Source organism: Balearica regulorum, chromosome Z, assembly GCF_011004875.1.
Source record: "Balearica regulorum gibbericeps isolate bBalReg1 chromosome Z, bBalReg1.pri, whole genome shotgun sequence".
In the NCBI taxonomy this organism is placed as follows: domain Eukaryota; kingdom Metazoa; phylum Chordata; class Aves; order Gruiformes; family Gruidae; genus Balearica; species Balearica regulorum.
Window position 1 is genome coordinate 49,212,040 of NC_046220.1, and position 13,615 is coordinate 49,225,654.

Sequence of the window (13,615 nt, forward strand, 5' to 3'; positions counted from 1 at the left end):
GTAGATTAAATCTGAGGATTAGACTGAAGGCACTTTGGCATGCTAAAATGACTGCATAATGCCTAAAAAGAAGGCACCTGGCTACACCAAACTGATGCAAGGTGCTGAAGATAACTATCTGATTGCTTAGGCTAGGACGCATCTTCATCTACTCAGATACTGAAGATGAGTTACTTCGACACTTTACAATGCGTAATAGGGTTCTTGTGAGGCTGGGTAGCTCTCTAGAGTTGCGGTTCCAATCACTTCTTTGGAATCAGCTGTAACATTGATTCACCTGAGTCTTGCATAGCATGCCAAAGCAGGCATACTGAGGCTTGGCCTAAATAGGCAACCCAAACATGGGCAGAAGGATTTCAGGGAGGTACAGACATGACACCAAGTCCTACACAAATGTTCCATCTATTTACTGCACACTATGGTAAGTCTTGAATCTTCAGTGTAAATACAAGCCAATGCTAACTTGGGATGTCATTTTCTGAACCATATTCGGACAGTGAACTTCAGTCTGGTGTAGAAACCTGACAAGGTGGAGTGTGGTTGGGGTGAAGCAGGGTGAATGGAATATTGCATGTTTGCTGCACTCGTCCTTATAAATGAATGTTTGAAATCTTTCAGTTTTGCTAAAGCAACCCAACCACCTGCAATGAGTTTGACCCACAGCAGGAAGTTACAGGAGTTGATAGGAGGTTAGATGTGCATCACATCTCAGGATTGTATTCAAATTGTTACCCAAGAATGTTTTTTGACTATTTGGTTTCAAAATAGGGATGTTCAGCAGCAATGGTGTCTATTTGAAATAATTTGTTTTTCAACCTTATGTGCTGTTCACTGGAGTTTTTAGTAGTGGGAAGAGATGTTACATCAATACGCTGTTTCTTGCCAGTTGGTTTGAATATTCTGTTTTTCCTCTCCCCCAGCAATCTTTGTCTCCTCCTGTCCAACTTAAAACACACACTAATGAGCAGCTGTTCCTGTATCTTATAAAGAGAGAGTTGTAAATATTTGCCTTACTGAGGATCATCAGCTATTTTTGAGAAATGGAAATGTGAAGTAACCTTGGGTTTAGTACAACAAAAAAGTTTGAGTTTTTTATTATAGATCCTGGGAGCTGAGAACCCTTGGATTTTTGTCTTTAGGGTTTTTGTTTTGGTCGGGAGGCAGGAGAGTTCCAGCCGATGTGGAAATAGATTTTTGTTTTGTAATTTGGAATAACCCCAATGATAGAAAAACTTCAATGTCCAAATTTCATTTAGATATGCCTATAAATTAGGAGCTGTAGACAGGTCTTGGTACTTCTTGGGTGTAAGTTGTCTGTACCTGTGTATGTACTGTGAGTACATACACACCAGGTGTCTATACTGGGTGATTTGGGGATTTTTCTGCTGCAGCAGTAGCCCTTTTATGTCTTTGCCTTGGTTTTGGTTTATTTTGTGACTGTAAATACTGAAGTAAACTTTGAGGTCAGTTTTAAATTCTTAAGTATGGAAAACCAGAACCTAAGAACATTTGCTTACCCATTTGCCGTTACAAAGCACGACATAGACTTTCTGGTTAGAGGAGAACTGCAGTTGTCAAGACAGTAAAACCAGTGCAATGAAGTGGTATTGTTGGTTTAGCATTCACTTATAAAATAAATATAATGCAGTATGAAATAAGAGAGAACTGTCAGTTTGCTTTCTGTCACGTCCTCTTCTGAAATCTGTATTAAAAAATATGGATGTTTTATTTCTGAAGTTCCATGATTTTTTGTTTAGTTTAATGGAGACAGTATTAGTGAGCCCCAGCATTGTAATTCTAAAACAAAGCTTTAGTCTTGGTTATACAGAAGACAGGCAGAAATGCATGAAACCTTACTTTCTGCATTTTTTCAGAATATAAAAATAGCTGCAGGCTAGCTACAGATACTTGTGTTGCTTTTATATCAGTTGTGTTACTGTGCCTGTTTGTATCATATAAATGCTACATGCACAGAATACAGCAAAACAGCTTTATTAGTTTTGTTGGGATGATTATGTCTTTTGGAATGAGCTGTAGTGTCAGCTGCAGTGAAATGAGGTTTACCTTATAAACCAAAAAAACAAAAGCTCTTATTCCCGTGTGTGACCAGAAAAAGAAAAGAAAAAAAAAAAAAAAGATGTTTTTTGCTCCCTCTTTTGCCTTTCTCTGTCAAACTGGTACGCCTTGTAATTTTCCTTCTGCTTCTAATTCTCCTGATGTCATTGGTCATAATAGTTTGGTGGGCTGGACAAGCTGAAGTGTGGAAAGCTTTGTAAATGTGTGATACAGTAATAATCTGTAAGAAGAACTAGCAGCAGGTAAATTCAACTCCAGCATGCAGGTAGCAAGTGGAAGAATACCACAGGCTGTGGAGGCTTTCAAAATGTTGCAAGGTGTGTTTTTTTTCCTGAAATCAGTTAGTGTTCTTATTCAATAATAAACACATTTGTATTCAACAGAAATGTGAACTACCTTCAGCACGTAATGACTTTTAGATATCTTCCTACTCTTTTCCTCTTAAGAGATGGAGGCTTATTTGAGACTAATTCCAGTCCATTGGCTTAAGCTGGACACATTATTTCAATAGGCATAACATTTGAAGAAATGCTTTTTTATTGCTGTGTTGGGTTTGCGCAAACCCAACACAATTACAAATTAAAATAATGCATGCTTTTTTGATTGCTAATCCTAAACTTCTAGACCAAACCCAGTGTACAGTAGACTGGCATGGCCATGGTAATGTGTTCAGTTTAATGACTTAATAAAATGTAATGAACCACCTCACTCTCCCTGCAATTGCTTCATTTGCTAATTGGGTTCATAAAGTCTGTCAGGAACTGGAGAAGCTTGAAATGATTTCCAGAGGATACTGCTTATTCAAAGTCATGTTCAACCAAATTGGGAATTAAATTTTGTGCTGTGAAGTCAAAATCCAACCACACAAGATATACAGAGAGTTCACCACCATTTTTTGCCTTGCAGATTAAAACATTTCTGTAACTACAAGCATGTTAAGTGTGTTACCTGTTGAGCAGCTGTCATTGTCCATTTGGATCTCTCAAATTTACAGGACAACATACTCTGTAATTTAAACTTTATTAAATAAGCTTATTGAGAAATAGAACAAACAAACACGACAAACAGGGCTCAGTCCCCTTTGCCCAGACTAGTCTATCACGTTAATTCACTTATTCACCACTCAGGTTATACAGTTTCATAATTTATAACCTGTAACTCTTAATCCATGCACTTAGGAGGAAAAAAAAAAAAATTACCAGGCCAACGGTGAGAGTGCTCATCCTTCCTCCGCTGTCATGATGCAGGCATTGCCTGTATCACACTGGGAAACAGGAATGCCTCAGCAGACCTGATGATGATGTATCCATTTCAAAAGCTTTTTTTTTTTTCATAAGCTCATGTTTTATACTTCCAGCTTAGAGGTTTGGTTTATATAATTCTGTAAATTAGCAGACACTGATGAAACTATCAGACAAAGATGATGGCTGCAGGAGACAGCAATTTTCAGGTGACCATGGCTGCATAATGGCCCTTTAGCTCTTTCTGGCCACCTGTCCTGCCTATGTGATGCTCTCACTGCTCCCAGCATACATCAGGCCTTAGCATGAGCTGCATTACCCAAAGTCTGAGTAGGAGTTGGGTGCAGCAGTCACGGTAGCACAGTTTTTCTCTGTTGGTAAAACCTTAGATTTTAAAAATAAATATTTTTAAAAGCATGATAAAAGATCCGTTAGTACTGCTCTATGAAAGGGATTATATATCTTGAAGTACTATATGTACATGGTGTTATTTGGCTTAAGAAATGAAAGCATTGCAGGTATTTTAACATGCATGTAATCCCCTGTTTTTTTCTTTTGATGTTTGTTATGCAATGTTTCAAAGTCTAACATTCACTTGGCTTGCTTCAATATTTGATGAATACACAAATGTAAGCTACGGTGTGTAAATATCTTAACTGTCAAAAGCCCATGATTTCCATTTTATATATGAACTTGAGAAAAGACTGTTTTATTTGTCCCTCTTAGCAGAAAAACATCATTCATTCTTATTCCTTGAAACACGTCTTAAGATGAGAAGGAAAAGAAACATTTAAACACCCTGTTAGATTTTGATAAATGAGAAAATGGATTGAAAGTACATTCTGATTTTCAGGAAGATCTATGCTGTACATGAAGTGAATATTTAGCCACATTTCATCCCCTCCAGCTTTCCACGTTCAGCATTAGGTTTGATATAATTTTACCAGTGAATATATTTGCATTTTTTTCTGTCTTACAAATTTTATGTTCCTCTTGCTGTTTCGTCTTAGTCATTGCAGGGTCATTGCAGAAACTTAGGAAATAAGAAAAGAATTTTTTTTACTTAGAGAATGATATAAAAGCAATGGGTTGGCTGTCTTAATGAAAGAGTAGCTCTCAGTGACCGTGGCAGGCCTATGTATATATATTTATATATGGCTATATCATAAGTACATCATATACTTGTACTGCGATTTCTATCAAAGCATCAGCTTCCATGTTGTGTAGAAAGAGGAAAGAAATCTGGTTTTAAAATTGAAAAGGCAAGAAAGATCTCAGGTTCCTATGGATTTTAATACCGTGGACCTATTTCACAGTTCTCATCTGTTGAAAAATCACTAAAATGAGTCTCTTCTTTTGCAGCAATTTAAAAGAAACATAAGGTCTCCATCCAGTTTATTAATGGCACGTTTTTTATTCCTCCCCAGGACAACACTTACAGCTCTGGTGTGATAGAACAAGATGTGAAGATAAAAGCATTAATATTTCAGAAGCCAACCTTTGGGGCTGGTCTTGCATCAAACAAAATATGACACTTTAAAAATAAAAAAAAAACCCACACCAAAAAAGGAGTTTTGACTAAAGTAAAACACCTCAAGGAATGATTAGTACTTTTTTTTTTTGTTTGGTAATGACTGGCTTATGTTCATAATTACTGGCGTGGGAAATGAGGAAGTGCCTTACTTTAAGCTATTCAAATGTCATCATAAGATTGTTCATTGTTGATACTGTTGCCCATTGTTAATGCTGATGCATATATATTATATGGGTATATAGTTAGATTTCCATATCTGACTCAAAAATGCATTTGCAGTACTGATGCAAGAAACATCTGAACAACAGGCACAATTGAATAATTTGTGCAGTGCTGTGTGAAAATTCAGTGTTTCACTAATTAGTTAAGAAAATGAGAAGGGAAAAACCAGCCCAAAGTAATTACGTTTAATTATTTCCACCTATTGCTGCAGAGGAGAAGGGAGAGCCTGCTCTGTTTGCACATATGTGTAAACCATTTGGGTCCTACAGCATTAAATACTGGTCTATCACATCCTGATTGGACAAGTCATAAACAGTTATCTGCCAACAAGGATTACAGAAGTGGATGTATTGTCAGTCTTAATTTCTCCTCTTGTTGGCACAACTGTCATTAAACAGGCTAATTCTGTTGTATTGGGCGTGTTTTTTTCAGAGGAGTTCTACTGACTTTATTTTTAAAAATAGTCAGCCTCTGCAGAGGTTGAGTCTGGCCACATCGTGCTTTGATCCTTCAGTTTCCAGCACACTGCTGCTCTGCCTTCTGCGTTGTGGTAAAATGGTGGTTAAGTAAGGGGGAAGAAAAGCTAAATATGTTTTCCCCTCTGCAGTTCTGTAAACCTGTGACAATGTTAGACAGCCAGACAAACCACATCTACATCTATACTAAAAGGTTGTTGTGCTTTAACCCCAGAGGGCAGCTGGGTCCCACGCAGCCACTCACTCACCACCCCCCTCAATGGAATGGAGGAGAGAATCAGAAGGGTGAAAGTGAGAAAACTCATGGGTTGAAATAAAGACAGTTTAATAGATAAAGCAAAAGCCGCACACACAAGCAAAGCAAAGCAAGACAAGGAATTCATTCCCCACATCCCATGGGCAGGCAGGTGTTCAGCCATCTCCAGGAAAGCAGGGCTCCATCACATGTAATGGTTACTTGCGAAGACAAATGCCCTAAATCCAAATGTCCTCTCCTCCTTCCCCCAGCTCTATATGCTGAGCATGACGTCATACGGTATGGAATATCCCTTTGGTCCGTTGGGGTCAGCTGTCCCAGCTGTGTCCCCTCCCAGCTTTTTGTGCACCCCCAGCCTACTCACTGGTGGGGTGGAGTAAAAGGCAGAAAAGGCCTTGGGTCTGTAAAAGCACTGCTTAGCAATAACTAAAACATCACTGTATTTCCAGCACAAATCCAAAACATAGCCCCATACAAGCTAATATGAAGGGAATTGACTCTGTCCCAGCCAAAACCAGTAGAAGAGTCAAAAAAAGAAAAGCACATTCTTAGCGCTGTAGAATGCTAAGTGTGGGTTGCTGGAAGAGAAAATAGACCTAGGGATTTGTACGTGAATTTCATACAGATGAAAGCATATCTAATCTTATACACAAGAGAATTTCGGGCACCACTTTGGTCTGCAGCTTGCAAAGGACTTGGATTGATAACCAACCAAATTATTGAAAGTGAAACCCAGAAGTGCAGTTGTAATTTTTATAATGACTAGCACCATTTTTAGTAGTTCCCCTTTTCCAATAAGCTTTCCTTGCATAGAAACTATGCTGGAAGAACACTTTATTGTAAGTATTGTTCATCATCTTCTCTTTCAACCTAAGAATTTCATTAAAACTGTGATTTTAGAACTGTGTATTGGGACACCCCTAACTAAACATATATGAGTGAGGAATGATACTGATCTACTCTTTCTCCTTTTGCCTGAGTCATCACCCTTTCAGAAACCCTTCTCACAACTGTTGAATTTAAAAAAAATGCAACAAAATACTCAACAGAGACAGCAGTAATATGTACAAAGAAGAAAGCTTTTTTAGTAAAGCTAGCTTTCCATAAAAAGACATTGACTGCTGAGATCTTGTGTGAAATCAAGTCTTCCATAGCCAGGCTGGACCCAGAATTGTTATTGTGTATGAGGCAAAAGGGTCTGGCAAAAGCTGGAGAGTTCCACAGTGGAGAAGTCACACTATGCCTGATATGTCATCAGGAGCACATGTTTTGCTCTGATTCTGAAATAACCCTGTTGACAGTATACGGTTCATATCCAGATCTTTCTTTATGATGTGTTTTGGTTTTTAATTTTTTTTCCTGATAGCTAATGGTCATGGCTTACATATCCTAAACTGTCTTTATGTCAATCTTACGATGTTTCTTTAAAAACATATCTAATTCTTAAGATCAAAACTAATTTGTCTTGCAGATATTGGCAAGAAGTAGTAACCACTTTGTTAAAAACGTAAGTTGACCAAATTGATAGAGTTTGTATCTGTTCTTATATAGGTATTTGCAGTTTCTGGTTTTCAACCTACAGTTCCAAGTTTTTAATATGAATCCCATGTCTATATTGTGTCTGTCTTTTGGGGCTTTAAGGGTTCTTTTCCTCTCTTTTTTTCTCTCATTTTCCTCTCTTTTTTCCTCTCTCTCCTATCTCTCTTCTCCTCTTTTCTCTTTGTATTTTGCAAGTAAAAATTTGCATCTCCTTTTTGCAGGAACCAACTAGGATTCTGAATACAAATAGCAGCAGCAGTAGTAACAGTTTTTCAAAGACCCACAAGTTAACAAAGGAGCACAAGGAAAAAACTTCTAAAGACTCAAAAGAACATAAAAGTGCCTTCAAAGAACCTTCCAGGGAACACAACAAATCTTCCAAAGAACCCTCTAAGAAACCCAAAGAAAACAAACCACTGAAAGATGAAAAAATAGTTCCTAAGATGGCCTTCAAGGAACCCAAGCCCATATTCAAGGAGCCAAAATCTGAAAACAGCCCCATCCTTACCATAACAGGTGGGCAGCAGCAAGAAAAGAAGACCCCCACAAAAAGGCCCTCTGTTCTGGACTCTGACGAACATTCTGCAAAAAAAAGAAAAAAAAGTGGCTCGGATTCATTATTTAAAAGTTTTTCTAGTGCCCCACCACTGATTCTTACTTGTTCAGCTGACAAAAACCAGACAAAGGAAAGATCTCAACTCAGTGTGGGGAGAGTCAAAATTGAAAATGACGCACTGGAAAAGAAGACGCCAACTTTGCCACCATTTGATGATATCATAGATCCCAATGATTCTGACATGGAGGAAAACATGTCCTCCAAATCTGAAGTAAGTGGTGTTTGGTTTTGCTTCATATGTGTGGAGTATTCCCAGTCTGTGGGATTGTGCACCGTATTTGTATTTTTCCATTGTTTTCTCCTGTCTAATGGCAGATTGTTCAAACCGAAGGGTGTTGACTGCCGGCTGTTACAACTTATGCATGTTTTAGTTGAATTATATTGCTTATTCAAGTCTACTCAATTTATAAATCTGTCATCATTATGACAAATGAGCATATGGGAGATGGCTATAAATAATATTGTTCTTTTTATGTTGTTCTTTTGAATTTCATGCTTCTTGTGAGAGAAAAGGAAATTGATTTAAATGCTTGTATTTCACACCCTAAGTCTTTATGTTCAGGTATTACAGAATTCAGTACGTTCAGGAAAAGATTACAGTAAATCACAGTGTTATTTGTTGTTTGTCTGCTAAAAAGGGCAGTTCTGTGAATGATACCAGTTTCATGGAGGAGGAGGAGTTCCTACATTCCTTGCTTTGATGAGGAGAATCTATCCAAAATAGCAGGCTTACCCAAGAATACATGTTATGGAAACTTGCTTTCCTGAAAATATTTGTCTACCATGCCTGTTCATCTTTTTCAGGCATCATTTGCTCTTGATGATTAGGATTTTAATCATTCTCCTACCAGACTTTGGGGTTCAGAAAATCTTTTACAGAGAGAAGTAGAGAAGGAAAAAAGGGGTAGGAAGAGAAGGCTTGCTTGGTACCAGTACTGGTGCTTATGGCAAGAGGTAGTGTGCCTGGTAGAGAGGAAGTCTTCCCAGCCATGCCTGTTAAATTCTCCCATTTCTCTGTTTTCTGTTGTGTGCCTCTGTTATTGCCAACAGATTCATAGCCCTGCTTGCCCTCTCTGGAACAGACAATAAATACCCTGCTGTGAGGAGGTGTCAACGTTAGGTTTTTACTTCATAGAAACTTGCCACGAGGGAGAAAGTAATTTATTTCTGAAGTGACCTTTTAATGACTGGTCCCTTAGGGCATGCAAAGGCTGTAAAATTTAGAAGGTATGTGATAGGCCAGGCTCCACTTTACAGCATGGAACTGGTGATATTGTGGTTGGGGTGGCATTCTTGTTCTGGCTTAGAACTTAGAATTTATCTTTAAACCTGAAAATATTCACACTTGTCAGACTTGGTGTGAATTACTTTTTAGTGTATTCAAAAGAAGCTGTATCTTTTCTTTTAATTTACGTCAGTACGCTTAAGACTCACTACCTACCCTCAGTATGGCTGGCTAATTATCATAGATTTTGCTTTCAGATTTCCTATTCATTCAAATAGGTGCCGTGTAGTGGCGCACGCACTTTTACTGGCAGCAGCGGTTCTCCATTTTTCTTCAAAGACAAAAGAATTGAGAGGAGCAACTGCAATGTAGCTGAAATTTTACAAATGCAGGCACTACAGAGGTGTGTGCTGCGTAGCAACTTGTGAAGGATATGGGCAGTGTTAAAACTGATCCTTTTTTACTGTTGACATGTGTTTCCCTCTTTGTCTTGCAGCCTCTCTCCTTAGTTCTGTGGTAAAGCAAGAAAGCCGATTCAGGGTTTTCTAGCTCTGCGAGACACTGTTACTAAGAGGGTCAACTACTGGAGTCCACTCAAAGAGAAGGACATCCTGGTGGTCTGGGCTCTGGTGTATTTTTAACACTTTGACATCCTGGATTATCGAACAGATAGGTCTTCAGTGGGAGGGCCAGTGTGGTCCACACCCAAATGAGTAAAGAGGATGTCTGCCAGTTTAGGACTGTATGCATTAATAAATCAGGCTGAGTATGGCTCCCGTCAGTGACTGGATACTATTTAGAAATTCAATAATATACTTATTTTTAGAAAAGGTATCTAGAAAACCCAGAATAATTCCCTAAGGTGCCTGTGGATTCACACCATTGTTAGTGCTGTGGGAGAAAGCTGGGCAGCCTGGTTAATGGGTGTCTACAGAATTTGTCTGCAAAAAAAGTCATTCCTTCTACGCTTCATTAGTTTTAACCAGGGAGCCTAACAAAAGGTGACCAAGCAGTGTAAAAGAGGTAATTCTGTATGTTGGGAAAAATAGTTTGAACTTTTTGTACGTGTTGGTGGCTAAGTGTTGCAAGAAAAGGAGTAGATTTTACAGCTAGATCCATAAAGGGTGCGTCCTATAAATATAGTCATATAAAGAAAAAAAAAGTGAAAAGTTGCAATGTAACATAGAGAGTAATGGAAGTGAAAATATGATAATGCTTTTGCTATACAGGAACAATTATTTGAAATTTGTTAATGCTTCATGATACTAACCAATATAGTTGCCTGCAGCTAGGAAGACACTTCTTCAGTGGCATGTTCTGGCATAATAATATGCTATAAAATTCAGTCAAATGTTTTCTTACTCTGGTACAGGTGGGTATCATAGCAATGATGAAAAAAGAATGTATCATTATTTAGGAGTATATTGAGTAGTAAAGTGTTCAGGATTTATTCCTAAAGTGGCTTTAAAAAACCAAAAACCACAAAACCCAACTCAGCAAATTTGGGCTAGGTATAACAAATCAGATTACAAATCAATACCTAGAAGAAAATTGTTGGGATACCACAAAAATATTAACTTTGAGTCAAGTACATTTTTTCTAGTTTAAGTTACATTTATGACACAGTGCAAACCTCATACTGTATGAATTGTAATAAAATTATGAATTTCTTGAGGACAATATTCACTCCATGGACTGAGATATTTTCATTCTCAAACATGTATGTCACAAAATAGTGACTGTTCACTTTCTTGATATTAGCTCATATGCGTAAGTATACTTATCAAAGACAATAAATTTGTAATAAAAGGTGTAATGTAACAGAGCTGTCTGTAACTGCTCTGTAGATAAGGTTGTATTACTTCACCTAGAATTATTTTAGTTGTGCTTTTATATTTTCAGAGAGTTCATTTTGTCAGTAAGTGTCACAAAACCAAGTAGATTTTATGTACATTTCTTTTAAAAAAAAAAAAGTCAGGAGGAGGGTAGAGATCTTTATTTCAGAGATTTTGGAAGACTCTTCCCTTGGCAAATGTTCATTGCTTCTGAATTTTGCCTATTAAATTTTTTTTTTTTTAATGTGTGAGAAGCAAGTTAAGAAGTGGGACATCAGCAAAGAGTACTGGCATTATCTTTGGAAATTTGTCCAGCAAGCCACATAGTAAAAGTTCAGATGAACTCCTACTGCTTTTATCAAACGTATTCACCAGCAGGTACAACCTCCTGCAAAAGTAAATTTCTTCCTATTGCTGATCACACCAAAGACTGTTTTCAGAGCTGGGAGTAGTCTATGATCAGTTCTCAATTGCGAAGGCTGGGTTTGGGTTTTTAAATTAAGGATGACATTCAGAGAAGTCCTCATGGTAGAGGAAGCTGACAAGCATCTTTACCAGAGGTGCTGTTTCACTGGGTAAGTGCTACAGGAAGGCAATACTGCTGCTCCCCTGATTTCTTCAGGTACAGCCTCTGTTCAGTGAATCAAGGTGGGGTGTATCCTTTCAATTAATTTCTTTTCAGACAGAAAAGCAGGGTGTGCTCAACCCTTCTCAGTATCACCACCATGCTCTACCTGGTTCTGGGCATATTGGCCTTCACGTTCACAAAGTGGAGGACATAGAGGTTTAGCACCCTCCGAGAGAGGTGGGTTCTTTTTCACCTGGTAGAGCCTGTCTGCCAATGGCTAATCCACCCTCCAAGCTGTCCCGTCAAATTAACGTTTAAGAGTGCAGCCAGGTTAGCATATTGTTGCCTCGGGGCCATTTCCGAAAGTCAGACACCGTCCTCTGATGCCCTGCAGTCAATCCCTGTTCTGACCTCCAAATATCTTTATAAAATTACAGTGGGCAATAAAGGAAATCACATCCTTGCTTAGTGATAAACCTTCTGCCCTTGTTTAATGGCCTTTCTGTGCATGACTTAAAGAATAAGACCATGTATGATCATTTCTCTGTGGTCTATTTGGCATACACTGTAGTGTGGTGCACTGCTGTACTTACTGTGTTTTTCTGTTGACTTTGAGCTGTTGGCAAGTGAAATGTGTGTCTCCATTTCGCTTGCTGCTGTGTTGAGTTTGGCTTTTCAAATACATCTGTGATTGGACTTCAGCATTAGTGATGGACTTGGTGTTCAAAACAGCGTGGGTCTTTTTAGAGTCATATGAGCTAGCAAAGCTATTTGGGAAGCGACGTGCGGTATACTCAGAGATTACACACAAAGGCAAAGGATTTGTTTTACTGGCTTTGGTATGAAGCATATAGGGTATGGAGTGAAAGCATGTCAGATTTATGGTTTTATTGAGGTGTAGGAATATTAGCAAAGTCCACCTGAAAACACCAAAGATTTTGCTTTTAAATTCAATGGCGGGATGTTTTAGTTAAAGAAAACACCGTTTGCTTCCTGTGTGGGACAGTGCAGCAACATGACCAAAAAAAAAAAAAAGGACTTGACCTTCTTGATTTTGCTGCCTATCTGATCATGAAATATGATGAAGTACTTATAACATTTGTGTGAGCTGCAGCCTGACATGTCCGATGGGGAAATAGGGCAATACAGAGTTTTGGATCTGAATGAGGTGTTTTCTATGGCTGGAGCTGCCCCTTCTGAGCTGCGAAGCCATTGCAGAAGGGATGTTCTGATACTTCTTGTTTATTACCAGTTTTGCTGGGCTGGGTTGGGAGGAAAAAGTGGTGCATAGCACTAAGTGAAGCTGCTGCAGCTGAAAGGAGCAAAGGAGATCAGGCAGATCATACGTGCGTGTTTAGGTGTTAAAAAATGTCCTCAGTGTATCTCCACTTGCAGTGATCTGAATAAAAACTTAAAATCTGTCATGCATGAAAGTGGTTTGCTGGTGGATTTTTTAGAGAATACATGTGGTTCAGTTGGATGAATTTCTGCTCCTGCTGTGATTATTTTGCATGTGATGTGTATTGTTTTTTCCCTTCCTGCCTGTGTATGTCCCTGCAGTTGTGGCATTGCCATTAGTAATAGCGGCAGCCTTTTGGCATGCTGAAGCCTATGGAAATACAAACTGAGCAGAAATGTATGCTAGCAAATTGTGACAGCTCAGGGGTAAGGAGTTTCAGTTATTAAAAACAGAGTACTTTAGCGGGTCTTTTGCTTTTGGGAAAAAAATGCCAAGTCCTTCTTAGGAAGTCCATTACGGAACAATGAAAATACAGTGATTACATAGACTATGGGTTTCTACTTAATTAACTGCTTGTATATCTTAAAGCAGTCTTAAAGTTACGGCATAAATACCCGTTTAAAGTAATCCATAAAATGCCACTTTTGATCTGGCACATGATCTATTAATTTGACTGTTACAAAAGTGGAAGAATATTTTGAAAACCCCCATGGTCTTGTAAAAACTCCAGGCCCTTGTTAGCTGAACAATGCTGATTTCTGCCAGAGCTGGGAGCCAAAGTAACATC

General features: G+C 38.4%; 1 protein-coding gene across 2 annotated transcripts in view; it reads left to right on the forward strand.

The window, feature by feature from the left end:
- MLLT3 (MLLT3 super elongation complex subunit) overlaps positions 1 to 13,615 on the forward strand; it is a 155,019-nt gene that overhangs the window by 108,298 nt on the left and 33,106 nt on the right. For both annotated transcript variants that reach the window (XM_075739244.1, XM_075739245.1), the window contains one exon: positions 7,566 to 8,171. In XM_075739244.1, coding sequence (XP_075595359.1) covers positions 7,566 to 8,171 — 606 coding nt within the window. The remainder of the gene's footprint in view (positions 1 to 7,565; positions 8,172 to 13,615) is intronic.